The sequence below is a fragment of the Athalia rosae genome, chromosome 1 (genome assembly GCF_917208135.1).
Source record: "Athalia rosae chromosome 1, iyAthRosa1.1, whole genome shotgun sequence".
NCBI lineage: Eukaryota > Metazoa > Arthropoda > Insecta > Hymenoptera > Athaliidae > Athalia > Athalia rosae.
In genome coordinates this window covers 11,872,171-11,897,553 of record NC_064026.1, presented here as the reverse complement: position 1 = coordinate 11,897,553, position 25,383 = coordinate 11,872,171, and the positions used below count along the sequence as shown (strand labels likewise).

The 25,383-nt window shown below is 39.8% G+C and overlaps 7 protein-coding genes and 2 long non-coding RNA genes across 17 annotated transcripts; 5 read left to right on the top strand and 4 right to left on the bottom strand.

Annotated features, from left to right (window-relative positions):
• The first annotated feature begins 14 nt into the window (after nucleotides 1-14).
• Nucleotides 15-1,779, top strand: LOC105687125. The gene is made up of 4 exons (XM_048649085.1): nucleotides 15-467; nucleotides 570-898; nucleotides 941-1,151; nucleotides 1,214-1,779. The coding sequence occupies exons 1-4, from the start codon at nucleotides 15-17 to the stop codon at nucleotides 1,616-1,618; spliced, it is 1,398 nt and encodes a 465-aa protein (XP_048505042.1). The 3' UTR covers nucleotides 1,619-1,779.
• Nucleotides 1,780-1,914: 135 nt separating this feature from the next.
• LOC105687123 (protein RCC2 homolog) lies at nucleotides 1,915-5,683 on the bottom strand. The gene is made up of 4 exons (XM_012402520.3): nucleotides 5,151-5,683; nucleotides 4,709-4,946; nucleotides 3,662-4,509; nucleotides 1,915-3,577 (listed from the first exon to the last, which is right to left on the bottom strand). Exons 1-4 carry the CDS (start codon nucleotides 5,358-5,360, stop codon nucleotides 3,407-3,409), a joined length of 1,467 nt encoding a protein of 488 aa, XP_012257943.1. The 5' UTR covers nucleotides 5,361-5,683; the 3' UTR covers nucleotides 1,915-3,406.
• A 153-nt stretch (nucleotides 5,684-5,836) lies between these two features.
• LOC105687122 (ubiquitin-like modifier-activating enzyme atg7) lies at nucleotides 5,837-9,235 on the bottom strand. Its single transcript, XM_012402519.3, has 8 exons — nucleotides 8,742-9,235; nucleotides 8,189-8,666; nucleotides 7,770-8,086; nucleotides 7,398-7,698; nucleotides 6,973-7,320; nucleotides 6,748-6,863; nucleotides 6,386-6,683; nucleotides 5,837-6,287 (listed from the first exon to the last, which is right to left on the bottom strand). The coding sequence occupies exons 1-8, from the start codon at nucleotides 8,936-8,938 to the stop codon at nucleotides 6,222-6,224; spliced, it is 2,121 nt and encodes a 706-aa protein (XP_012257942.2). The 5' UTR covers nucleotides 8,939-9,235; the 3' UTR covers nucleotides 5,837-6,221.
• On the top strand, nucleotides 8,657-9,740 carry LOC125501400. The gene is made up of 2 exons (XR_007278963.1): nucleotides 8,657-8,823; nucleotides 9,179-9,740. It is a non-coding gene; the product is annotated as an uncharacterized LOC125501400 (long non-coding RNA).
• Nucleotides 9,487-20,186, bottom strand: LOC105687121 (activated Cdc42 kinase-like). Of its 5 annotated transcripts, none has more exons than XM_012402516.3 (8): nucleotides 18,940-19,233; nucleotides 18,682-18,774; nucleotides 16,971-18,566; nucleotides 16,657-16,899; nucleotides 16,394-16,533; nucleotides 16,009-16,239; nucleotides 11,646-12,322; nucleotides 9,487-11,355 (listed from the first exon to the last, which is right to left on the bottom strand). In XM_012402516.3, exons 1-8 carry the CDS (start codon nucleotides 18,968-18,970, stop codon nucleotides 10,377-10,379), a joined length of 3,990 nt encoding a protein of 1,329 aa, XP_012257939.2. In that variant the 5' UTR covers nucleotides 18,971-19,233; the 3' UTR covers nucleotides 9,487-10,376. The 5 variants fall into 5 exon arrangements, with proteins under 5 accessions (XP_012257939.2, XP_048512702.1, XP_020708633.2 ...); XM_048656745.1 differs by lacking the exons at nucleotides 9,487-11,355; nucleotides 11,646-12,322 and adding an exon at nucleotides 13,038-15,404 and having other exon boundaries at nucleotides 16,971-17,087; nucleotides 17,142-18,566; nucleotides 18,940-19,252; XM_020852974.2 differs by lacking the exons at nucleotides 9,487-11,355; nucleotides 11,646-12,322; nucleotides 18,940-19,233 and adding exons at nucleotides 13,038-15,404; nucleotides 19,433-20,186.
• Nucleotides 15,472-16,086, top strand: LOC125501403. Its single transcript, XR_007278964.1, has 3 exons — nucleotides 15,472-15,608; nucleotides 15,701-15,868; nucleotides 15,949-16,086. It is a non-coding gene; the product is annotated as an uncharacterized LOC125501403 (long non-coding RNA).
• Nucleotides 19,407-20,395, top strand: LOC110117059. Its single transcript, XM_048657071.1, has 3 exons — nucleotides 19,407-19,539; nucleotides 19,721-19,884; nucleotides 20,025-20,395. Exons 1-3 carry the CDS (start codon nucleotides 19,510-19,512, stop codon nucleotides 20,188-20,190), a joined length of 360 nt encoding a protein of 119 aa, XP_048513028.1. The 5' UTR covers nucleotides 19,407-19,509; the 3' UTR covers nucleotides 20,191-20,395.
• LOC105687139 (NADH dehydrogenase [ubiquinone] 1 alpha subcomplex subunit 10, mitochondrial) lies at nucleotides 20,268-22,375 on the top strand. Its single transcript, XM_012402537.3, has 4 exons — nucleotides 20,268-20,488; nucleotides 20,843-21,493; nucleotides 21,593-21,985; nucleotides 22,121-22,375. The coding sequence occupies exons 1-4, from the start codon at nucleotides 20,420-20,422 to the stop codon at nucleotides 22,229-22,231; spliced, it is 1,224 nt and encodes a 407-aa protein (XP_012257960.2). The 5' UTR covers nucleotides 20,268-20,419; the 3' UTR covers nucleotides 22,232-22,375.
• On the bottom strand, nucleotides 22,093-24,993 carry LOC105687142 (synaptobrevin homolog YKT6). Of its 5 annotated transcripts, none has more exons than XM_048657027.1 (6): nucleotides 24,822-24,993; nucleotides 24,312-24,524; nucleotides 23,991-24,186; nucleotides 23,629-23,900; nucleotides 23,408-23,553; nucleotides 22,093-22,124 (listed from the first exon to the last, which is right to left on the bottom strand). In XM_048657027.1, the coding sequence occupies exons 3-5, from the start codon at nucleotides 24,178-24,180 to the stop codon at nucleotides 23,413-23,415; spliced, it is 603 nt and encodes a 200-aa protein (XP_048512984.1). In that variant the 5' UTR covers nucleotides 24,181-24,186; nucleotides 24,312-24,524; nucleotides 24,822-24,993; the 3' UTR covers nucleotides 22,093-22,124; nucleotides 23,408-23,412. The 5 variants fall into 5 exon arrangements, with proteins under 5 accessions (XP_048512984.1, XP_048512994.1, XP_048512990.1 ...); XM_048657037.1 differs by lacking the exon at nucleotides 22,093-22,124 and adding an exon at nucleotides 22,250-22,571; XM_048657033.1 differs by lacking the exon at nucleotides 22,093-22,124 and adding an exon at nucleotides 22,580-23,272.
• Nucleotides 24,994-25,383: the final 390 nt, after the last annotated feature.

The window sequence follows — 25,383 nt, the reverse complement described above, 5'->3', positions numbered from 1 at the left end:
TCGTTGTAAGGGCGATGAAATTTGGACTACGTCATCTCAAAGCTGAAGATCTAAATTATTTTCTACAATTTGGTGTATCAATGCCAGCTTTGCGATCACGCAAACTCTGGTGCGATTTGATAGATGAATCATTGGTCACATCCTTGAGAACAATCGGATTTAATGAGAATAGTAGTAGAAAAATTACTTTGAATGGAATGTTGGGACAAAACGAAGCCTGTCTCATGCAATTGATGCTTGCCGGGGTCGATGTTCCTGGTATTTTCAATTGGCAAGGGCCAACGTTCGAAGTAGGAACTCGAATGATACAATTTTTGAGAAAAATTGGAATCAATGACGACGTACTCCAACTAATTGTTCAAAAAGGGATTGATGAAGAAACTCACGAAATGCTCAAGGATTTGGGATATGCAGAAACGAAAGCAGAAGCACATCCGAGAATGCAAGAGGTCTTGGAAAATTTTTTTTAAAAACCTTACTGAAATGTGATCAATATTTCAGTTTTTGGTACATCATAATCTACCAGATAATTGCAAGACGAAATTCCTTCATTCATACCATTAATCCAGGTGGTAATTTGCGAATGTGACTTGACTATTCTCGAGCCAGATGATTCTGTTCCTGAGTCTCTGACTTGTGCTGACAGCTCCACGTCTTCAATTTCGAAATGTGCTCACAGTAAAGTAGCTGTGGAAGCCAAAGAAACCTGTGCATGTTTTCCAAGTAGGACTAGTTTGACAAAATCAAGTTCAAGCTCAATGCAATCAAGTTTAGTAGTCTGTAAAGCTATGCACCCTAGTTTGAGTCAACTGAGTCAAACAGATTGCATAGCTATACAAACGAGAAAAAACTCTTTGACAAATTCTGAGCTCATAGTTCAACGGAATGCATACTTAAGGTGCATTATTGAATTATCTTTTCACTCTGTGTTGTGAAATATGTTGTGTAATTCACTTATTAATAGGCAAACAGTCATGGCACCTTTAGTATGGGCTGTAGCAAGAGCATTGCAGTACAAACCAACAGATCCAAAATACTATATTGCATGCCAATTGTTGCGATGGAATCATGGGGGTGTTGGCGTAACGGAAATGAAAGAGATTGAAGATTTTGTGAAAGCCAAGACAATCGAGATGGACAAGAAATCAATGGTAAAATATCATCACGCACTAGTTGCATATAGCTTTTTACAACTGCACAATATATGTCAAAGGGACGCAAAGAGAGAGATGAAGTAGAGTTAAGAGCCAAAGATGACAAGGAAACTATGGAAAAGATTCCCTGTCAACCATGCAAGGTATATTATCAGATACACCATATGAAAAAGGGCTGTTGGAAATGCATTAAACAATGGATTCCTGATCACGCACCCTGTGAGTTGCCGGACATCTGTAGCTCCTGCAAAATGAATTTCTCTGACATCTCAAACTCTGTTGCCTCAACGTCAACCAGTAATGGTAGTGTTATACTCAAATCAAGTATGGTCGATAATGAGCCACTTTCATCCAACGGCGATCAAAGTTTCATTTCCTCAAACCCACATAGTTACACCGATAGCATGGAGTCAAGTTATCACAGGCTAGTATTAATGAGATATTCGACAATTATTAAGTATTAACGACAGTTTGTACCCTACAGAAACCTGAATAAAGAAATATCTACCTCTGATGCACGCCAAGCGTTGGATAATTTAAGCAAGTCTATCAATCCTCCAAACACAAGTCCCACAACAGTGCAGAAGTAAGCAGATGTGGTACTTGTCCATCAGGACTCTGTAGACTATAATCGATAATTTTATAAGGAGATAGCAATTTGACTTGCATCCATTGTAAATTGCCGTTTCATTGTGAACAATGTATAATCGAATATAAACCGTGCATACCTTTCTGGAAGAGTACTAAGATTAATCTGGGATATGTTTATTACAAAATTCGTTTATTTGGTAATTAGAATCGTACAACTGTTATACAACGATTTATCGGAATATTCGAGTGCTAAAGATTTCACCACACATACAAAAAATAATTTGAAAATCGAAAATAATGGAAGAGGACGACATAATATGAAATATCGCGAATAGAAAAATACAACACTCTGGCAGTGCTCGAATTATACAATAATAATTTCACCACAATAATCCAACGAAAGGATATCAAAATATGACAAAAAAGGTATTGACTGAAAAACTTTTTCCGTTTAAATTAGACTACATGTTGGAAAAGTACTCGCGCTGTAATTACGACACTGATAAAAAGTAGGTACTTCGGTATCCAGTTCCCGGTTGATGATTTAAAAAAAAAGTGTAGAATAATAAATACTGTACGTATCAGTTGGTTATAATAATAGTGTAATAATATAATAGGCAACAATTTGCATCATTCGCAAAAACTATTTTTGGACTAACAAACATTTGCAACTTTTCGTAAAAGTCGCGCGTTGATGGAGAAAGGTTGTATGAAATTACCATTTACAATTTATTCATTACTTAAAGCTTGAAGATCAAGCCACAAAATATACTGGAAGATTCATGAAACGATATTAGATTCCATGAGAGTTTCATTGATCTGATTTTGCCTTTACAATGGATGACTAAATTAATTCATTTAAATAATCCTAATATCTATAGTCTTCAAATCATTAATGGATCCCAACACTTTTTGTCAGTGAACATTAATAGTCCTGGTATAAGTTAGAGCGAACGTCAATAAAATAGCAACGTATCAAAATATATTTTTGCATCTATTTGTTTGGTCTATATCCTGAGCTACTAACAAAACTGATTTTCACAAATTAATTAACATTCATTGCTAGTTTGACTGTTAAGTAAAAATTGGAAGGACAAAATAGTAGAGAGACAGCTAAGTCTATGCCTTGTATGGACGTATTATTTACTATGATTTTGAGAAATCTACGAATTAGGAGAGTATTATCGCTTATTTCGTTTTTTCTATCTTTTGTTGTGTTGCACAGTTGCGCAACGGTAAGAACAAAAAGGGCGCTGGATACTCCGCCGCGAATGGAGATTCCCGAATCTTAATTATTCTTAATACTAGAGAGACGTGAAAAAATTGCAAATAACGAACGAATAACTAAGAAAACGTGAATGATTATATGTTTTGGATGATTTCTATGATGCTTTTAATGCAATTACACGACAGACATTTAATCAGATGAGAATTTCACTAACAAATTGAACACCAGAGAATGAGACAAGGTGAGCTGAATGCGTTGAATGTCGATTTTTTGTAGATAATACTTTCCAAAGTCCTAGCCAGTAGCCTACAGCAATGTTATGGATCACTTTTGAGACTTCGCATGAAACTGATCAATCCCAATAAAAAACACTGCAATAACTTATATGCCCAATTATAGTTCTTGTTTAAAGAAAAAAAAGTACTTTATTACGTTAAACGGCATATTCCTGGAGTTTGGCAAGCTTTGCCTTTTCTTCGTCAGATTCATCTCGACATATAAGAAGGGTATGTGACACCCCACATGTTACGGCAGTCACATAAAGACCTTCCAATGCTTTCACTTCCATTGGCGTTGTCGATGATTTACGCATCTCCCCAAAGCCCTGAAAATGTCACCATTGATAATGATATGCCACCGTCGAAAATTGATGCATGTGAGCAAAAATACTGGAAGAAATAGAAATTACCAATTCGCCGTAAGTAGGGCTAGCTCCCCACGCAATCACTGATTCATCGGCAGCAACGACAACGCTTGTTTGGGAGCAACCGACACATCTAATTTCCCATCCCGACAAATCTTGGATTGGTTTGGGATACATGTTTGCTTCTCCAGTTCGCTTGGTTTGACCAAACATCATAGCTGTTCCGTGTACATTAATCGAAATACTGTAAGTGCTTCCGCAATGTATAGATTTGATTCCACGACTTGGGGGATCGAAGAATTTGATCAAGCGTGGAACCAATTCATCTCTCTGTTCGGCATGACCTAAACGACCAACACCTCCAAAGCCCCAGGAGAATGCGCGATTCTTACTATCAATTGCAACTGTATGGTGATAACCGCAGCTAAAGTCTGTAATCTCTACACGATCTAAGGGGGTAACATGTCCATCTTTTGCTCTCTCAACATACAGAACAATCCGCTTAGGGACCTTCTCAAAATGAAATGCCATTTTAGTGGAAGTTATGAAATATTTACCATCCGTATTATGACCTAATGCACCATATTCTGGGCAACCGAAAGAATGCAGCCCTCCCTTAATGTCTAAAATCATAGAAAAATCAACACCACATCCTACTTTTATTATAGGTGGACCAGAGTACTTTACTTTCATGGCTGTAGCGATGCACGTTTCAGATTTACCGACTCCGCACTGACCGAGTTTATTATCACCAGCTGCAAAAACCGTACCACGACTCGTTAAGAATAGAGTGTGATTACGACCACATGCAGCTGCTATTACTGTATGATCCTTCAGTGCTTCTACTTCAACTGGATCATCTCGACGCTTAGTATCACCCACACCAAGTTGTCCTAAAATATACAAACTTATTCACAATTTCAATTTAGATTTTCGGAAACCTCATTACTAGCTATAGAATTAATCTCGCGTTCTTTAATCATCACGCTTCACAGTAGAGTCATTCTAGGTGATGATCCAAGCATGACATTGCTTATACTTGATACAAAGCATCCTGCGTCGAGCATAGTAATAGATGACGAATCATTGTACCTTTATCATTTCTACCGAATACAAGACACCTGTTGTCTTCAGTGACGATGACACTATGCGATGCAGCAGGTCCTGAAGCAACTAGTCTTATTCGTGTATTCACGTTTTTAAATGTGTGTGGGGTCCACAAGTTACGACCTATGCTGTTTTTTACTCCCTTAGGAGGTGCTTTGCGTCCACTCATATCCCAATTAGTTAGACCACACATTACCAAAGTTCCTGGTTTACCCCATCCACCCTAAAAGCGTGTGAAATGTGATAAATAATACATTTTGGAGGCTCAAAAATTTTTGTACAGTTCCCACTGGGACACCCAAGGGAAAAGACATTCTTCAACAGTTCGTATCCGTGATTGGGTAGAATTGAGAAGAAAAACAGCATGAAGCGATGCCGTATTATCATATTTTTATAATTTGTTGATGTTATGCAAGTAAATAATTACTTCCGGAGGAGGGAGCTCCGGCATTGAAGCAACAACTGCCAAATCATCGGCGTCTTCCACGGCGTCGTCCCCGTCGACATTTGAACCGGCGTCGGCGTCCTCGACGTCGGATTCATGCTCGCTTGAAATATCCTCGTCGTCGTACTCGACTTTCTTAGCCTTACCACGACCTTTTTTAATGCTTGCCGGATTTTTACGTTTGGCAGACATACTTATTACCGCTTATTACTATATTTATTATCTAAACGATACAAACTTTTCTATAAAATGGATCTAAGGGGACGCGGTACAAATGACATTTATTGATGTAATGGCGGTACAGATGTGAAGTGTACATTCTACATACGTACAACAAAAACGCAGCCACCTGGTGCACAAAAATCATAACAGCAGAGCCGTTTCACAGGTTTACGCGCTCTCACGACGCGCACCCGCTTTGGGGTTTGCCAAACAAAGTCTAATATCAATCAATATTTGAGTTAAAGAAGGCACGCTAAAGGTCATTGAAGCGAGGAAGTGAGAAATAAAATTTTTTCATAGCGACCAATGCAATACAATTTTTGAATATTCGCTGTATGCGTTCGGCGCCAACATGTATTGGATTTAATTTGGGGCGGCAGATCTATGAAAAGGACTGAATGCATTACTCGAAACTAGATTGTTGGATAAAACTAGAATATCAGATCTATTCGGAATAAAAAATTTATTAGTTAGGAAGGTAGCTTCACAATAAAATTCACATAAGGTCCGCGTAAAAATAGATTTTAAACTGTACACAAACTTACTTTCTAATCTCTGTACAATCATACTTCACATCCACATCTGTACTCAAGTTATCATTTCCAAATCCATGCGTTCACGAGTCATCCCGCCTACAAACCGTTTCTTTTATTATTACTTTTTCCGATCTGTATATGATTATTGTTTGTTAAGTACGTAATTATGCAACAGTTTAGCTGCCTGGGAGTAGGTGTAAGTTGTTCCCCATGCTAATTTTCTTTCCTAAAAGTATCAATTAGTTGATAATTTTTTGCATATACGTCTACCCTCTGAAACTATTTTCCTTCAGGATTATTCTACTTTATTTATACCATCCCCGTCTTCATCTTCACTTGAAGAGTCAAGCGCGTAACATAGCTAGAAAATGAAATAAAATTACGACAAGTGGTGAATCCAAAAAGTTGGTGAACAAACGGCCAATGTAATAATCAGATGCGAATCTAAGTATTACATACCTCATCCAAGTCGGGTCGTTTCAGGAGATCGTCAAGACCAGTCAGATGCTCCAGATAATTGGGCTCATTACATGCATCCAAAATGAAGTCAACACCTCGCTTGTGGTATTCTTCAATCAGAGGTGTGGAGCAAGCTGTGCAAGCAGGAAACCTGTGGGTAACAGTCAAGCGTGTCTCGTAACCCCATAGAGATCCTCGGATGGTGTGAGGTACTCCTCCCAGTAAGCCGACGGTTCCGATTTTACTGTCTAGGCAAGGCTCACCTTGATTGTTAGCCATTAATGCTCTCGCATCGGCACTGTTGGATCATCGGAAATTTGTAAACTGTGACGTTCTGTAAAAATGAATCAAGCCATACGTACTATTCTGGATGTTGGGTAAGGGAAACCATGAGTTCAACTGCAAGGCCACCTGCCACTTGCGCCAGACCAGGACGACTCACTGTGCATTGCTGATCGAGTGTTCTGTCTGCTTGTGACTGTAAATCACAGAGTTGAATAGTGAGTAAACTAGCGCAACTGCAAATTGCACGAGAGATTATCAAAATCAGGCACTTTACATGACTAGAAGACAAAGTGAGAACCCACGTTTCCAGGCTGGGTGATATCGTTACAAAAGTAACAGCCGAGATCAGGTCCAGCAGGGTTTTGCATCATCAGGTCTGGAGAGTCTGGTTTTGCGCTATTTCGAGTACCATGTCGTTGTACAGTATATGAGTCAAATCCCAGTGCTGCATTGATCGCCAATTTTCCATTGGCAGCTGATAAAAGGGTTGGCAACCATCTAGCCTCACGAGAGTCCAAAAGAAGGAAAATAACGTCATGCCGAGCAACTAATTCTTCTAGCTGTCTTATAGCCGAATTTGTACTTTCCATCATACTGGGCCCCACCACATGCCCAGGCATTGGGATGTGCAGAATGACGCTCTCTACATCCTAAAAAAAAATAGGCAAAAAATTATTTGAACGCTGCTAGTACAAAAAACAAAATTTCTTTTCTCGTTTTTCTTAACTAGGCTAGGATGAATTTGAAGCAAGGCTTCTTTGGCTGCCTCCGCCTTGTATTTTCGTTGTACAGCATCCGCATGAGTGTAGAGACTCTGTCGGACAGGATTACTCTGTGAGACGGTAGAGCTGTCCACCAGTGTTAATTTACGAACACCCCATCCAAGTAGCACCCTTGCTACGGAACATCCCAAAGTTCCGGCACCGAGCAACAAACAACGAGTTTTTTCAATTTTCTCCAAATCCAATCCAGGAACTAGTCGCCATTTCATCAGTTTCAGATTGAGATTAACTGCCCTTTCTGAAAGCCTGTAAGAATCGTGGATTAGAGGATTTCATTTTTTGCAGCAATAAGAATGGTCGAGCATAGAATATCTTACTTGATGACATCCAGAGAATCTGATAAGTCTGTTATATTCGGGCCCATTTTACCTCCCTGACTTCTTTCCCACCCCACAAATCGTCCCTCAAAGATTTTCTGTCGAATGGCATTTGGCTTGTCGTAGTCTTTGGTCTGTATTGTAAATATAATGGCATCTTTTGCTTCAGGTCCTCGCATGGCAATAATTTTGATTATACTATTAAAAGAGGACTTTGGGCAGTGCCAGAAGAGTAAGCAAAGCAAATTGCGAAGTGGCCAACCAGGCTCGGGACTGCTACAGGGATCATAAAAACCAAAGTAAATTTCTCCAGTTCCCTATAGAAAAAAATCATTATGATTTATTATTCCTTAATTTCTTTTGACATATTTTCGTAGCTTAATTTTATGGCAGTTGAATTGAAAAAAATCGGAACTCACCTGCTCCGCATTTTTAACTTCTTTTGTATTTTTTTCCATCAGATTCACACCGTCTGTAAGATTACAGACATGTAGCTGACCTTTGGCTGATATAAGAACTGTAAAAAATGCTTTTTGCTTTTCATCTAAAGAGATAAAACCATTATTCAATTGTTCCAACTGTTGATGGCTCAATTGAGTTCTGGCACATAGTGGATCGCTCTTGTGATAAAGTTCTGGCAAGTTGAAAAATGTCGGGTAAGCAGCCCAGTAGTGGAATCTGTATCTCTTTAAGTCAGCAAAAGACAGAAGAATAAAAAATGCAAGACGGCAAGGTTCTCTTAAAGCACTGCCGTCTTTGATGGACTCTAACAGGAGCTGGCTAGTTTGATCAATAAAGTTTTCTGGCTGTAGTCCACGGAATGCTTCATAAGTATTTGTGTTGATTAAGAAACCAGAGCAGGCAACTGCCAAACGATGGGACGTTGTCCCCAGACCTCTGTAAACATAAATTTGAACTTGGCGTGATTTTTATTCACAATTTAGTTAATTTCATACCGAAAACAAAGCTTACTCGTTGAATGAGGTGCAGTCGAACATTAGAGGGTGGCCTTTCTCATCACTGTGATTATCAAGGTTGTAACTGGCCCATAAAGGTATTTTGATTTCATCATCGAGTTTGAATTTGTCTAGCTTGAGTTCTGCAAGTTTTGCCCAGAACCCTGGGTCCATCGCAGACCTCAGTTTAGTAAATCTTACCAAGTCCCCCATTGTCGCGAAGTACTAAGATTTTCTCCTTTGAGCAAGGGAGGTTCGTGGGACGGGGTAATAAAATAATACAATAATGTATATTGACGAGACAAATGTCAACACGTATTAACCCTATCGTTAGTTATGATCCGTCAGCATAAAATCGTCCAGTTAATTGTTAACAAAGTTTTCGAATAATCGATTATCTCCGGTTTAAGAATTTGACAGTGGCCAATGTTGTTGTTTTGAATTCTTTACTAGTACACTTCTACAAGTTTCCATCCATCCAACAACGCACCCTCGTACTTTCGCCGTCAAATACGCCGTACATGTTATGGCCCTGGTTTGCCGTATCGGTTTGCAGCCCCTTAGCTGCGCTCGCCACCGAGAACCCGAATGTTTATAGAACTGTCGCTAAGTGGCACCACCTTCTGGAATTCAAAATCAAGGGATCAGACTATGCAATTCAAATTCAATTAACTTCAATCTTACAATTAGTATTTGAGTTTCATCAAGTTAGCAATCATTTTGAATAGAGGGGATAGATGAATAAATTACAACGACAATTGTTATAGGCAAACTTTGAAATTTCAGTATATATTATTGTAAATTCAATGGATATAAAACATCTTTCCGTCCTCGTACAACAACGTAGATATATATACATTATGTACGTATGTATATAAATATTATTATAATTGTGTATAAAAATTATAGTTATAAAATGGTTTGACAGTTACTCGAAGGTAATGGGCATAGAGTGGTAGTGGATACTTATGTGTGTATGTATAATGATCAATAAATTACTTATTTTATCTCTGTACCCAAGAGCCATAGGGCAGTGATTATCCATCTCAATTTTTCATCGGGGAGAACACGCCGAATAAAGGAAAACCAGATTGAACACCGTATGACTATTAAGTACAAGTAGCAAGCATTTCATAAGTACACATTCCATTATACAGTTTATAATATTACTGTTTATTACGACGGCGACACGGCGCAAATACTCGGTTTTATGCAGCCTACTTCATAAATAAATATAAACATGAATATCGGTGATGGAATTATTCTGACCATCTGATTAGAAGAGATACAAGTGATGCTACGATGTGCAGAATCACTCCTTGGAGTCATTACCGGCCAATTGAAATCGATTAGTAGTCAGTGTTTGCAACCAAATAACTAACGATGCAATGGTGGAGTATAGTAAAATGATTAATGAACACACGAAAAGTTTTTAGAACTAGATTTCATCTAGCCGCCATTAATTTTCCTCAAACTAAGGTGTGCTGAATCTAATAACTACTTTAGTCAACTACTAAATATTAATGAAAGCAATAAATAAATCATTGGGGTGCTATAAAAATCGTGATATTATGGAACGTCTTCTGGTTCATAATTCTCTTACCCTAAGATAAACAATACACAACATGCTGAACGGTTTAACTTTGACGAATTAAACAGCTGCAGTATCTTCGGTGTTCCGAAGTAATGCAGCTGCTTTCACGACGTCACCACCGCACTGACCCAGCATGACTTTGCAATCTTCCAAACCGACAAAGTTATTCTCTTTCCTAAGGAGTCCTTGCAATCGTTCTAATTTGATAGCAGCCAGGACATCCCAATTGGTTACGTTCAATGCTTCGACACAAGACTCGGGTGTAGATTGCTCATGTAAAACTTTCAACATGATTCTTACCTCATCAGATTGCTCGCCATTTCGGGGTCCTCGCGTTCTGCGTACGTTGGGACCATCGCAGGCAAATTCTAACAAATCCTCACAAGATACGTGATCCGACTGCCTCGAAAGATCATTACAGCGTATGATGGAAGACGAAGATGATGGGGTGACAAATGATCTTTCTTGAGCAATCTTGCGCTGGGAGTTTACAGAATTTATGGATTTTACTGAACTTACAGGACTCGCACAGTTGCTAGTAGTGTTAGAAGCGAATTCACTGGCTACAGCTACAGAGAATATATTCAAATTAGCATCCTGTGTTCCTTGTACAGGCTTCGGGGTCTTCGACAGATTGCTGCATCGAGTTGCACCAGCGCTTTGCTGTATTATAGTTGGCTTCCAGCCGATTTCAATTAGCCGTTCTGCAGGAGAGGTAGTTGACTCTGTCGAGGCAACTGATGCTGATGAAGTTCCTTGCAGAAGGCCTAAAGAGCTAGAACTTGGAGTACTTAATGTTTCGGACCTCCCGGGACTTGGTGGTGGAAAGCTGATTAGCGATTCTTCAGCAGACTCGAGACTGCTGTTTTTTTCCATTGTAGAATCAGCTTCTGGTGGATCACAATCGATCAAGTTGTCCGAAAATTCCAGAAGATCTTCCGAAATCACGCTGTACCTTTGGAGTTTATTTTCCTCAAAGGGTAAGGCATCTAATGCTGCAAGTTCTGAGTCTATACGTCGCTCAAACTCTTCAGGACTAGAAAAAATAGAATATTTGAAACAGTTAGTTGAGGAGCCGCCATGGATTTATAATGAAATGGATAACCCCTTCGAGCGCCAATGAATCTACAGGTGCTTTAACATTGAAGAACTTTATCAATGGTTATGATTTTACACCATGGTTGCTTTGAATTGAGGTTGGTGAAAAAAACGATGTTTCAAATCATGAAAAATGATACTGCGATGATCCGTTGAAGTAACCATATGAGATCTGCTAGTGTGAAGTAGTTTATTAGCATGATTCGTTATATACAACATAAAACGCACCTATTAGCAGCTGCAGGAGCAAGTAAACCACCGATATCCTGCTCAACATTGCAGACCAAATTCCTAGGTTCAGCAACAACAACTGGTGGATCTTGTAGACCAAAAATATTAGAGCCATCAACCTGATCTTCATCGCCCGGAGGAGTTGTGGCAGCTGCAACTTTTGCAAGTGTCCTGGTGACACCTCCTCCAGGAATAATCAGGGGATGCTTCCGCTGGTGTCTGGCAAAATTGGACTTTGGTTGGAGCGTTTTTGACCTATTTCTTGGTGGTAGGGGAATCGGATTTTCATCCACATTGCTTTGATTCCGATTATTTTCAATTTCAGAGACTGAATAATGGCGGCCAATATTTCTACTTCCCAAGGCAGCTGCTATTGGCACAGGGGGTGGATGTGTTGGCGGAGGTGGGCTGCGAGTCTTCGGTAAAGTTTTGGCACCACTGTGGTGCATGAGATCGAATTGGAGATGACTATGATCTGTCGTATGGTCTTCGGACAGCAAATGAGGCATGTGCCCAAGTGTTGCGTGCTGTTTGTTACCTCTAGATCTAGTATGCCGGACAATAGGTAACCCAGAGCGTAGCATTCGCAAAGGATTTGAATCTGACGTCGTGTCTATGACAGGTGTCTCGACCAAGCTGTTGTAAACTTCTTTGGCCTCATCCGACAGCGTCGCCTGAACAATTTGGTCAGAGGGCGGAGTAGGATTGGAATAATTACGGGAAGAAGAATGGAGAGAAAAGAACAAGAAAAAAATAAAAACAATAGAAAACTCAATACAATAGAACAAAATAAATAGTGGTCCAAATACAAAGAGGATTGTCAAATTGAGCGTAATGATGAAAACGGATTATTTGTGAAACTATGAACTCTATGCCCAAAAGTCAGTAACAAAAATTCTTACTTAGATTAGGTTTTTCAAGAATTAGTTTTAATCCTCTTGTATATCCAGATTGGCAAGTAGAAGAAAAATATACAGGCATATGAAATAAACAGTGAACGCATAAAAAATTATCTAATGACTAGAATGAGCTCCATTATATGTATCTATTATTATACGTGTACATACTATGCCGTATTCTTACTTGTGTAATATGTCGTATATAAAAATTCTATTCTAATTATTACTTGGTTCAAGAATGTAGTTTAATTCTGCGCGAATATTAGATAGAACGTTATTACACCTAATTTCGGCACGTGTATAAATATTATATGTACCTATGTATAAATTTGTATGCATTTATGTAAATACGTCGATGTAGATTTTTAAATGTTATTGAGTGAAATTCGTAGTGTAGTTTTATACGATATTGATATTATCATGCAAACATGCCAAGCGTAATATAGTGTGTGTTTAGGCAGCAGGAATGTCCTACAGAGAATTCGATTCGTTTGTTAGATTTACGATTAGATAAAGGCTTCATCAAATACTCCCAGCGGTTAGTCTCGCGTTATACGTTAAGTAAGAGTAAGCCCATGTGCAAAATCATCAACCCTCTTGTTAAACCAAATTATTATCGCGATTTACCCGTCACTGACGTCCTCGTCGCTCGATTGACGTCTGCAGCCCGATGGGCGAATAATTCTCAGGGAGCAGGGGATGGAGGGAATGTGGGAAGGTCGTTTGTGAATTCGGGATACTCCGAGCTGGTGTCTGATTCCAGATCCGAATTGCTAGTAAATGTGAGACTGGAGCTCGGAGCGCTTTCGGGCCAAGAAAGTAGATTGTTCCTTGACGAAAATGGGGGTGATAAGGAATTGAGGAAGCTCGTCGATGGTGGAGGGGATTTTCCGCACTGGTCAACTGTAGAGAAACCCCTGGCTGAATCGGGATGTAAAAACTGGCCTCCTTTCTTCGCACTAAAATTCAGTCTCGAACCATGCGCTGGGGCAGCAGAGGGTATTTTTTTGTGCCGACGTTTGTACCGGAAACGACTTCGAATATCAGTTTCTGATCGCGATACAGAGTCAGAATCCTCACTAGAATCATTTCTGGGATGTAGCGACCTCCGCTGATTTCTTCCAGGTGCAGCCTTTCGATTTTCAGACAGGGATGATGTTCGGTGCCGATAAAGGCTGGTTGTTCTCCCGATCAAGACTGCGGGGTCTTCAGGCTCAATTGAGGATTCCGCATTTTGGTACAATTTTGGGGGCTCTAGAATATGTTGGAAGTTGTTTGGAATGGCCGAGGAATTTGCTTGATGTAATCTTTTGTTGAGATTACTCCTGGGGCCTGGTTTTGCATTCACACAAGGATTGAGATTCTGAACTGGAATATTAAGATCCAAGTGAGATCTGTCGAGGGGGATGTTCAAGCCTGGTGATTCACTGAAATCTCGGGAGTTTTTTTGCTGAAAATCCTCAACTTTTTTGCGCGCCGAGCTCTCAAAGTTCCTCGAATTGTGCGCAATATTTTTACCTAATTGAATCATGTTCTGCGTTAGCTTTCCCAAACCCAAATTAAAGCCCTGTCCTTTCTTAGAGTCCAAATAGTTTTTCACCGTCTCTAAACCCGAAACTTCCCTTTGATACTTTGCAGCTAGAAGTCTACTACTCAATTCTGTCTGGTTGTTTGTTTCCGCATCAGATTTGCGTCGAAGACGTTGAAAATTCATGCGCAAACTCTCAGAACTGTCATACAAGGGCGAATCTTTCTTCTCAGGTTCAGCTATAAAAACAGGGTTACTGGATATGACGAATGGCAAATGAGCATCTCTACCATTTAGGTTTCTTTCAACATTTCGCATATTAGGATCAACGACATCCCTCGAGTCAGTGCTTCTGGAGCTATCTACGATTAGATTAAGATTGTTTCCAATGCTATCGTTGGAACCATAAATGGCTTTAGATCCTCGATTTGAATTGTTGCCGGTAAAAGTAACGAGTCCTGTTTTGGCGGGCTGTTGGACGTCTGATTTTTTAGTTCGTTCTGAACTTCTTAGTGTCGACATTTTTGGTCTCGTGCCAAGTTCAAAGTTGTTCAATTTTTCTTTAGCTGCGTCGTAGTTCGTTAATTTTTCTCTCGACAACTCAAACATCCCCGCCTTTTCTCTGTGTACATCAAGGTTCTTTAGTTCGTCGGGTCGTGTTTCAGGGTCAATCATTCTATCCCCATAAATAGGATCGCAGTTGGTTATCTTGTCACGTGTCACAAGCCCGAACTTGTCATTAGCGGCAACATTTTTTTTAAAGTTGTCGTAAAACTTATTGCATTCCTTTTCATCGAACATACTGTCATATTTATTTGACTTAACATCCTGGAAGCAAAGTCTTTTATCATGGCCTTCTTCAAATGATCCCGATCTAGAACTTCCGTCTTCAAAATATTTGGGCAAATCGAAGTAACGATCAACATAGCTAGCTGAAACTCTTTTTGGCTGTCTTGCAAAATGAAAATTAGCATTTTCTACATTATAAACAGCAGTCTGTCCATTCTGCATGATCTTCACCTTACTATCCACCTCTACACTATATTCCGAGTTCGAACGTGCGCTGTTTCCATTACCATTTTCCAGAAACTCGTTGGACCCGATAAGGGTTTCTTTCGCAGTAGAATTATTATCCCGACTACGTCCGTCGAAATCCATATCAATGTAGGAAGTCCAGGCACTTGGTTTCGTTAGAAGTTCTCGGGATTTAGCAAAACAAAATTCAGCAGATGCCTTGTCCCACAAGGGTAGTTTCAAGGTGGATGGTGCACCTAGAGATTCTATGCTAGATACTGTAGAGGATAAGGACTGCAGACTCGAGCATAGCCACTTTAGGGTTCATTTTTGGTTTTAGGAATGCATTTCGATAACGAAAAATTATGCGGTGTGTCAACAACGAATAATACCAATACGGAATACGGGTCGTAAAGCATTCGGATAGAAAAAATGTTTCAAATTGTAACGTAGAGTAAAAAAAAAGTCAAAAAATGGATAAACAAGGAAGATGAAAGATCAAGGATTGTAAGGATACAGGTGTAGATCAATTGTTTGTTTGGAGTATATTAGTACTTATGCGCCGTTAGAATAAGTCCACTAAAGCAAACAAGAAAATCTAATTTTTTAAGGTGCCAGTTCAACGACGTACAAATTCCTGGTAGCTAAAGAGTTTGAAGGGGATTAAGTACGAACATTTCACTGACACCTTCGTTTGAAGAATTAAGTTTCCCATTACTGTGGTTGTTACCATACTTTAAATGCATCAAGAGACTTCATTTGGTGAAGAAAACTCATCGGTAAACCATTATTAAACTTTTGCCATGCCGCATACTTGTGTTATGCGACGAAGAAATTACCCTTTCAATTTCGGTGATAGTATCAAAAACCACGTACCAAGAATGGATGAGATAAATGGCGAGTGAAGGGAAACACATACCTGTATATCCGGAATGCTAGCTGCCTCCTCAGCAAAGTGTCTTCGATCGGGTTTTGGGCTATGCTGGTGTGGCAGTTTGAATGAAAACTTTCTGCGTCGCGTGGGACTGGCTGGTGTTCGGGGTGATTCTGGTGGGTGCTCAAGATCAGTCATTGAGCGAGCCGTCAATTCTTGTGCCATTGCTATTGCGGAATATAAGGTCTTTTGGTCAGCCGCAGATATCGGTTTCACCTGTACATTCAAACAATAATATTTCAAAGGCATGTCTTTCTAGAAATTTATCACAATGGTGCTATAATTGAGATTGGTATGTCGATGCTAAGTTAATCAAATTTCACTACACATAGCTAAACACATAATGAAAGTACAACGAAAAATACTGTACATTTATTGGACTCACGGTGGCCTGTTTCTTTTTGCCACTTTGTCTTGACTGTATTTCTCTGAGTTCATTTCTTGCATTACTTGAATCGTGTTCGCTTGGCACTGGATGAGTCGGAGGAGGGGGCGGAGGCGGAGAAGATCCTGGAAATTTTGGAGCACATTTGCTAAAATTTAGTACCGATTATGCAGAGAAATAACTGAAATCTATTGATTAAATACAAGTATGACTGGTTTCTGTAATACTTTGGTTTCCATTGGTATTACCTAGTGATCTGAACATTTGATCCATTTCATCTAGTAAACTTGGCCCAAAATCAAAGTTCAGTGGCTTATCAAATCTCAAGGGACTATCGTGGCTCTCCTCGTCGCTAATTTCATGATACTCATGGTCCAATCCCGGTGTGCCTAATACATCTGACATCCCAGTGGTTAAAGAAGGCTGCTTCGTGGTACTACTCGTTGTCCCTAAATGAGAAATATCAGAAGCTGTGTCTGACCATGGCACATCTGAAAGCATTTACATATTACTTTTGAACTTGAAGTATTTTCTTCATACAGATGTAGCGCAGAATGCTCACTATGGATGACGTCGGAATGGAAGTGTTGAATATCTCGACTGTCTCTAGTTGAATCTCTGGTAGATTCCGAGCCACCTCCATCTTCGCTGGTAGCCTGACCATAGTTGTCTGTAACATCTTCCTGGGGCTTGTATGGATTTACAACTTGTCTTGGGAGGTGTGGATATTTACCTCCAAGAAAGCTGACGTCTCCAAAATAGGCGCCATCCAGCCCGACGTGACCAGTGTGCTTCAGGTCACCCTGAGGAGACGATATCATGTCCGTTCGTATTTTTCTCCTTTGAGAAGAAAATGCATTTTTGCCATCTCCACGTGTAAACTCTCCAGGCTTGTTGCTTGGTAAGTTGGACCCTAGATAAGCTATTGTATGTGCTGGATTAAAAAATCCGGTCTTCCCATTAGCTAGAACTCCCTTCCAGTGAGCATTCCCTGATATAGCGCCTTTGTCTAATACCGTGAGAATGTCCCCTTGACGATACATGAGCTGGCCTGGCTCAGTACCATCTTGGACAGCTTGAACTTGTTCTGGTTTATAATCCGGTAGGATATGGGTGAGCTCGGAAAACTTTGGTCGCTTACTGGGTTCGTGTTGCCAACATTTTTCCATTAAAGAGAAATAATCCTTTGGACAGCAGTCGGGTTGTTCGAGTCTTTGGAAATTTGGTTCATCTATGGCTTCTAAAATTTGTTGACCGGTAAGTGCTGCCCATGGCTGAAAGCCGTAACTAAACATTTCCCATAGAGTTACACCATAGGCCCACACGTCACTTGCGGATGTGAACTTCAAGTAAGAAATGCACTCAGGAGCACACCAAGCAATTGGTAGTTTCAGATTAACGTTGAAATTGGTCTGATAATAGTCTTTGCCGACACCGAGGGCCCTCGAGAGTCCAAAGTCTGATATTTTCACTTTGTTTTTAGAGAAAACTAAAATATTTCTGGCTGCTAAGTCCCTATGGATAAGTCGCTTTGCTTCCAGATACTGCATACCATCTGATATTTGAACTGCAAAGTCGCATAGTGATAATACAGGAAAACTGGCTCGCAGGCTCGGCTCCTTCAAACATTCTAACAGAGAACGAAGAGGCGCCAATTCCGTGACAAGCATGAGCGAGTTGGTGTCTAAAACGACGCCGTACAGTCTGACAATGTGTTCGTGATCTATCGCGTGCATAATGGCAGCTTCTTTCAGAAATTCGATTGGATTGTTCTGCATTCTTTCTCTTGATAGGCATTTTATAGCTACTTGGATCCTTTCTCCATCATTTGTCCACACACCTTGCTGAACGACTCCAAATTCACCTGTGCCCAGTTCTTTGTTTACAATTATTGCATCTGCCGGTATCATGTGCTTGTTTGGAACCCGAATCGGTGGTCTATCTTGTCTTTCTTCAGGCAGAACACCCAAAGCATTAGATGTCTGCTCCTCGCGTTTTGGCAGTAGCATTTTCTTGAACTTTGAGAGATAATTTTGAGGGAAATGTTTCTGAAAATATTTCTTGAGTCTGCGCATCTCTGGCTTGCTCATACCGATTGCATTTAAGTCCTCTTCAGTGACATACTTGAGTTGAGCAGTTGTCTGCACCTTTAGATCTCCTGAAATAACAAATGTTCAAGCTAAAGTATGTTGAAGATTTTGAAAAAAAAACCGAAAAAAAAAAAAGAGCATTGATCATTTTCTGATGATTGAAGCTCAGGATTTCCAGCTGACCTTTGATGCCTGGATAATACTGCTGTAGTTCAGCCTCCATTAGAAATTCGTAAAGTCCAGGTCCAGTGTGACGAGCCATTCCAGCCTGAGAATCTGAATGAAAATTATATACATAAAGATTGGTATTTGGCGCTTCTACGTGATTGTTTGAACATTCACATCTCGTATCAGTATGCATAAGATTTGGAGAACAATGTGATGATTCATTTGCTATGCAAATGTAGTCATATTCTTCCTGTAATTGTAGGCAATACTAACACATTACGGTTGCGGGTTCAAGGTTTAACATATTTGGTATTGTCAGTCCTCTGATCTACGTATGTGTAGTTATAATATTTAGATAGCACCAGGAGCCTGTTCGTTGCTTGAAAAACTTGGGTAATTTGAAACAAAGATCGCAACTCGAGCGGCGGGAAAGTTACGACTTTCTGTACGTGAACTACCAGGAATCCAAGAATCCAGGGAGCAACGCGCAGCTAGACCACCGCGTATTTACGGCCTACTGCACGTTTCGTACGGAATGGAAGTTAATTATGGGTGAGCAAATGTGATGAGGAGCGTGTGGCCGTCGACGGAGTTAGGGGTGGGGTGGGAGGGGAGGGGAGAACCGGGGGAAAGTGAGAATTTCCGAAGGGGACAGACAGGACGGGGGCACGCCCTGGGAAAACTTTTGCACTTGAATCAGGAAGTGGGATAAAATATACATATATATCTTGGTCAAAATTTCTGCAGCTATTACTATTCCGCTCACCCATAATTATTTCGGATCAGAGGAAGCGCGAAGAATCCCATCGACATCAGACACTCGCACCAAGTGCCCGTTCCCCGATGATTCTCTTCACCGTAGGAAATAAAGAGGTGATACTTGGTTTGCTTGAAGCGTCGACAAGAGTCTGAGACTCGAATGATCGTACGTTCATTTCGATCTAATAAATCGGCCGCCAGTAGTGAGGTCACCGAACCGGCATAGCATCGCACTGCTGATACTCTGAAGCTGACTTGCTCTCTTGTTTATGTAGAAATTTGTACCGAATTTCAGACGATCCCCTGTTCCGATACCTACACCCGGGATTACTCGTACGGACTTAATCCCGAGGCCCGAGATATTGGCGCTCCACAGTCGTTCTTTCACAATGCCGTCTTCATTAGAAATGCCGTTTTGTATACTCTGTTATCACTCACGACTCGTATCATCCGCATGCCGTAAGTAGGCATATAAGCTACTCATTGCGGGTCACATGCGCGCCTATGTTCCATTGTGCACCCGCATCCTTGAACCCCACCAAATTATTATGTCGTACCGGTCATCGTATCATAACAACAGCTTTTCAATCCTTTTATAGAGCTCCACTACTGATGAGATTTATCAAAAATTTGTTGCACTCCGACACGAACATAGACTTCGTGCAAAAATGGGTTAAAAAGGACCGTGGACGGAGGGTCAATTCAATCCGCGGCACCCCACGAAGGATTGTTGAAAGGATGCGATCAACGGACGAACCGACCTGAACATATGTACCATGTGGGTTTCATTTGGATCGATCGATCGTGGCTCGAACAGTTTCGTAACAGAGTTCAGGGCGCATTCAGCAGCCCCGGCGGCGAGAGGGGGATGAACCACGGACTGGATATCTCATATTTGATCCCTGAAAGTTATATCATTTGGTTCTTGTTGCACGTTTAATACCAGTAAATACGGTAGCAAAAAAATACGGATTATCGTTCGTTCCACCGCAGAATGGCGAGTGTGTTACGGTTCGGTGCAAGCAAACTGCTTGCTCGCAATTCTTTGGCAGTATTATGTAAGGTTAGAACCAGTCTCTTGAAGAAAAACTTTCATGATCGAGCTGCAGTTCAACGCTGTTTTGTGTATATTGTCTTCAATATTGGGCAATGATGTGATTTATTTCGACATTCTTGATAACAAATGTAACCTAATTAGCCCTGGAAATAGTCAACAGTAAGCAGGTTTAACCAATTGGCTGCTGGGAACTTGACCTCTTTTTGGTCAGCTAGACCAAATTTCATCGATTGGTTGGCAGGGTTTTGCTGCCACTAGCTTGTTCAAAGATCCATCACATTTTGGTTTCAATTATTGAATGACGAACTAAATAAATAGAATCATTCACCTGCATTGATTTAGTTTTATTTTATCTTTTAGCCAACATCAGGAACCAATGGAGCCGTAATACAAGCGGCATTCATTTCTGGAAAGGCGCTGAGAGTTACAGACAATACACGACCTCCGCCATATCCCTATGAGACAAAACGATTTACTTTGTTCGATGCTATATTTGAAAACACCACTCATAGGTTTGATGAAAATTCCAAAATAATTGTCGTGGAAGGGCCAATCGCCTCAGGGAAAACAAAATTTGCCAAAGCATTGGCTGAGGATTTAGACATGATTTATCTGCCAGCTGTAACGATGGATGCAGAGTATGTGAATGAATACGGATATGATTGCCGACAGTTAGATCCTATTCTACCTGAGGCTTGCAAGAGCTATGATGTGAAAAACTTCTGCGAAAACCCTCATCACGAGAATTGTGCAAACTATCAAATCTTGATGTACAAGCACAGGTTTTCTCAATACGTCGATGCCTTAGCTCACCTTTTTTCTACCGGTCAAGGTATTATCATGGAGCGGTGTGTATACTCAGATCATATATTTCTTGAGACGATGTACAATGCCGGATACATCAGCAAAGCTGCCCGACAAACCTATTATGATATTAGAACTGCTACTCAAGGTGAACTCCTGCTGCCGCATTTATGCATCTACCTGGATGTCCCTGCAGCTGCTGTCAAGGTTGTTGTTCCGTTTTCATTTTTCAGTCCACTGATTTCAATTGGTGGAATTATTTTGTCACTAAATTATGTAATTTTTAAAAATTTCTGTCAATTTCAGGATAAGATTCAAAAGAGAGGAATTCCTTACGAAGTAAATTCTAAAGTCTTCACCATGAACTACTTATCTAGCATTGAACATATGTACAAGCAACAATATTTGAAAGAACTGTCCCAGTACGCCAATATTTTGGTATACGATTGGACAGATGAAGGCGATGTAGAGGTCGTGATCGAGGACATTGAAAGATTGAGTTTTGATAGAACGTCCAAAGATGATATGAAATTCAGGGACTGGGAGTTCTGGAATGAGAGTCACGTGAATCAAACTAGGCGGGAGTACGCAGATAACAAACTGAGATTGCTAACGTTATTTGACATTGCGGATTGCGATGCGCCAGAGCTACATTACAACGGAGAAGATCATCAAAAACTCCTTGAAGCTTGGCAAAACGTGAGTACTTGTTTCAAAATGGCTACGCTGTTTACTGGCACTATGATGAAGACAGTTAAAAACAAAAAACCATCTTTGTAAGTGATTCCAGTATTAAGATTTTTTCCCACAAAATATTTCTCCATCTGTTCTCAGGCTCCTGGAAACAAATATATGAAAGGTTACAATGCAGATCAAGGTGATACGGGACTCCGATGGAAATTCTGCCCAGATTGGCGAGATTACAGATCAAAGGATTTCGATTAGGCAGGGAACTATGGAGAATTCATGTAACAGAAATATTTATGGATAGAAGTAAAATGATTACATGTTAGTACTTCAAACTGAGACAGTTATATGTGGAGAATTGTACAAATCCGACTATTACAATAAAAATTCTAAACACCTCAATTTTGTGCTGGAATACACGTGATGTTGATTTCAGGTGATATAAAGACGAGTTTCAGTGATAAGTTGAGTGGTTTTTGAGAATCGCAATTACTTACAAGTAGTGAGCATTTTGAACTTTAGGAATTGGCTAGAGCAAAGATCTATTACCGGAAGGACGGTGAAATTACAAGTTGGTCTGTTTCAACGAATTGTAGAACTACAACATATTTTAAATTTACACATAATATATTGTAGTAATTTCAAGTACATACATACACACAGTTTTTGTTTTATCCGTTGTTGAATTCTTATCCAATCTAATTTCAAAACTGCAGAATAGAACATAAATTCACGTTCCATTGTGCAGTATTAGTAACGGATGAACGACAAACACGTTTAATAGACATTTGGTTAAGTAGATGCGGCAAGATCTCCATCTATGTGTCTTGAAAAAAAAGTTCTTGTGATTCATTAGTATTTTCCAATCATGCTTGGGCAAAAAATGGAGCCAATATTTGAAACTAATATAAATCTACACGAATATTTAATGCGCTCATTTGATTAGTCTTCAAGGTTGAAGTAATTTTTGGTTTGACTGTATGCTGCTGAATTCAAGACACATAGATCGTTGTCACACACGGTTAAACATGAGTGATTCAATGATTACGCAGGACAGAAGAATTTATATGTTTAATCTCTATACATTATTAATAACGTCACTTTAGGCCTGTTTAAAAACTCTTATTCCTTTGGCTTTGCAATGTTCAAACTCGCGTTGTTCAGGTAACAAAAGTGTTCTAGAGAAATATAGTGTAGCCGCAAATCAAGCCATGCACTGTTCAAGGTGCAATATTTTTTAGAAAATTATAGAACTGTACAAGCTCTAGTAAATATAAAGCTTTTTCGGACTGCAACAATCTGAATAATGGATTAATAAAACAGGCAAAAGGTATCAATAAAGTCTCAAAATCCGAATATTAATTAACAGTCGGCTGTTTATAAACCTGTTACGTGTTTGTAACATAATATGAACACAATTGAGTTATGGTATACCTTGTCTAGGCTGTTAAACTACAGCAGGAATTCGTCTTCCTCGCAGTTTTGTAAAATGCTTTCGACTGCATGCTAAGGCCCTCAGACTTTGATACCAAATCGTCTAATTTTTCGCCTCTTTCTAATACAGCTTCTATTGTGTTATGCTGTGAAAAAATTCATACCTATGAGTAAAAGAAATTCAACGGCCGATAAGCCAAAATACGGACTTAATTGCTTACCAAGATAATCTTTGTTTCGTCAAGATCATTTTGCATCTTTGTAAATGCATCTGCCTCCCGGGGATTTTGGTACTTTGCCAGGTACGTGTTAACCTGCGGAAAGTTTGACGTTGCTTCATTCAAAGTTGCCCATGTGCTAGGTGGATGCTTGGAGGCAAACTCGTCTAGCACTTTTGTGATCAACGTGTGCGAAACTCTACCTGGATATTCATGATCCGAGATTAAAACTCCAGCGAGATTATCTGCTCTCACATAAACGTGACACATATATTCTGAAAAAATAAGTGATATGTGTTCAGTTTTTATGCAATGAATTTCATTGTGAGAAATTTCTAAACTAGTTATCTCCATCAATTCTGTACCTCCTTCTTTGACGCTTTGTCTAGCTGCTATTTGTGTTCTTTCTGTAATTGTCTTACTGACAAATGCCATGAACTCCTGAACACTTCCACGTTGAAAAAATGAAAAGGATCCCAGTTCGTAGGCTGACTTCAGCGTGGTTGCTGCTGTTTGCCCCTTGTAGAGGATAGTCAAAGCATACAGCTTTACCATTTTGAACTGAAATAGAGAATAGCCACCTGTAATATGCTACCTTTTCTAAGATACGACTGATCTCTAGCATTGAGTATTACATTGCATGTGATTAACAACTGTTGGCAGAATTATTTACTATTGACGTTTACCTGGTAAATTTGGTTGTGGTGCAAGAGGTATGGAATTCAAAACGGGAAAACCAGGATGGTGAGTGCAAATCGGAGCTCCCCCTGTTGCTCCAATAATCTCTGACACCAATTAGACTTCTTTTTGCTGTTTTGATCTCAGATCTTACCGCTGATAGAAACTTATTCTTTGTTGCAATGTCAATTTGATAATGGTCATTATTTTGTTTTGTTTATCTGTAATGTAAATGTCAATGGAGATAACGGCCAGTCATACATAAACTAGAGGCAAAGAGAAATTTCATACAGCTACATCATCAATGAGATGTCAATGATATAGTTCAGATCCGTAATGAAAATTTTCTCTAGTTTTTTTTCTGTCAATTTGTTTAATAATGTCACAATTATGAGACGTGAAAGCGAAATGAGCAAAGAATCCGAGGCAGGCTCCTCTTGATATCGCGTGAATGTGTACACCTCGAACTTTGGTGGTTATTTCGATTCAACTACAGGCACATCGTAAGAAAAAGTTACCGAATATTTATCCTTTTGGTCCCACCCTCTTCAAACCACCTGCCACTGCCAGATTAAAATCTTCAGTTACACGTATCCAATTATCTCGTCGTCACTGGTCGTGTCTTCGTCCCACGACTTTCAGCGCACTGACACATCATCTGCTTGAATTGCGCGTCGTACACACTTGCCCCATAAGCTTATCACACACACAAATTATGGTGTCTATGTAAATACATTCATAAAGTAACAGTATGAATATACGTCAGAGCAAAGAGATGGGATTTGCGTCAGAGTATATATATGTATGTCGACCTTCAGCTGCCTTCAGATCATGTTAGATTTCATAAGCAATTCTCGAACTGGGAAAGTTTGTTATTTCATGTAAATTTGAATTACTAAAATGAAAAGACCCATCGTATTTGGCCTACATGATATGCGTGTGGTTTTTTTTTATGTGCGGTGATCTGACGAAGAATGTAAATTACGTGGTCGAGTTGTAAATTCTACCCTTTTTTATCGACGTGTATTGTAGTTAGACGCTGTCGACAGTCGATTATAGCATTTATAGTACCGTCTTTAC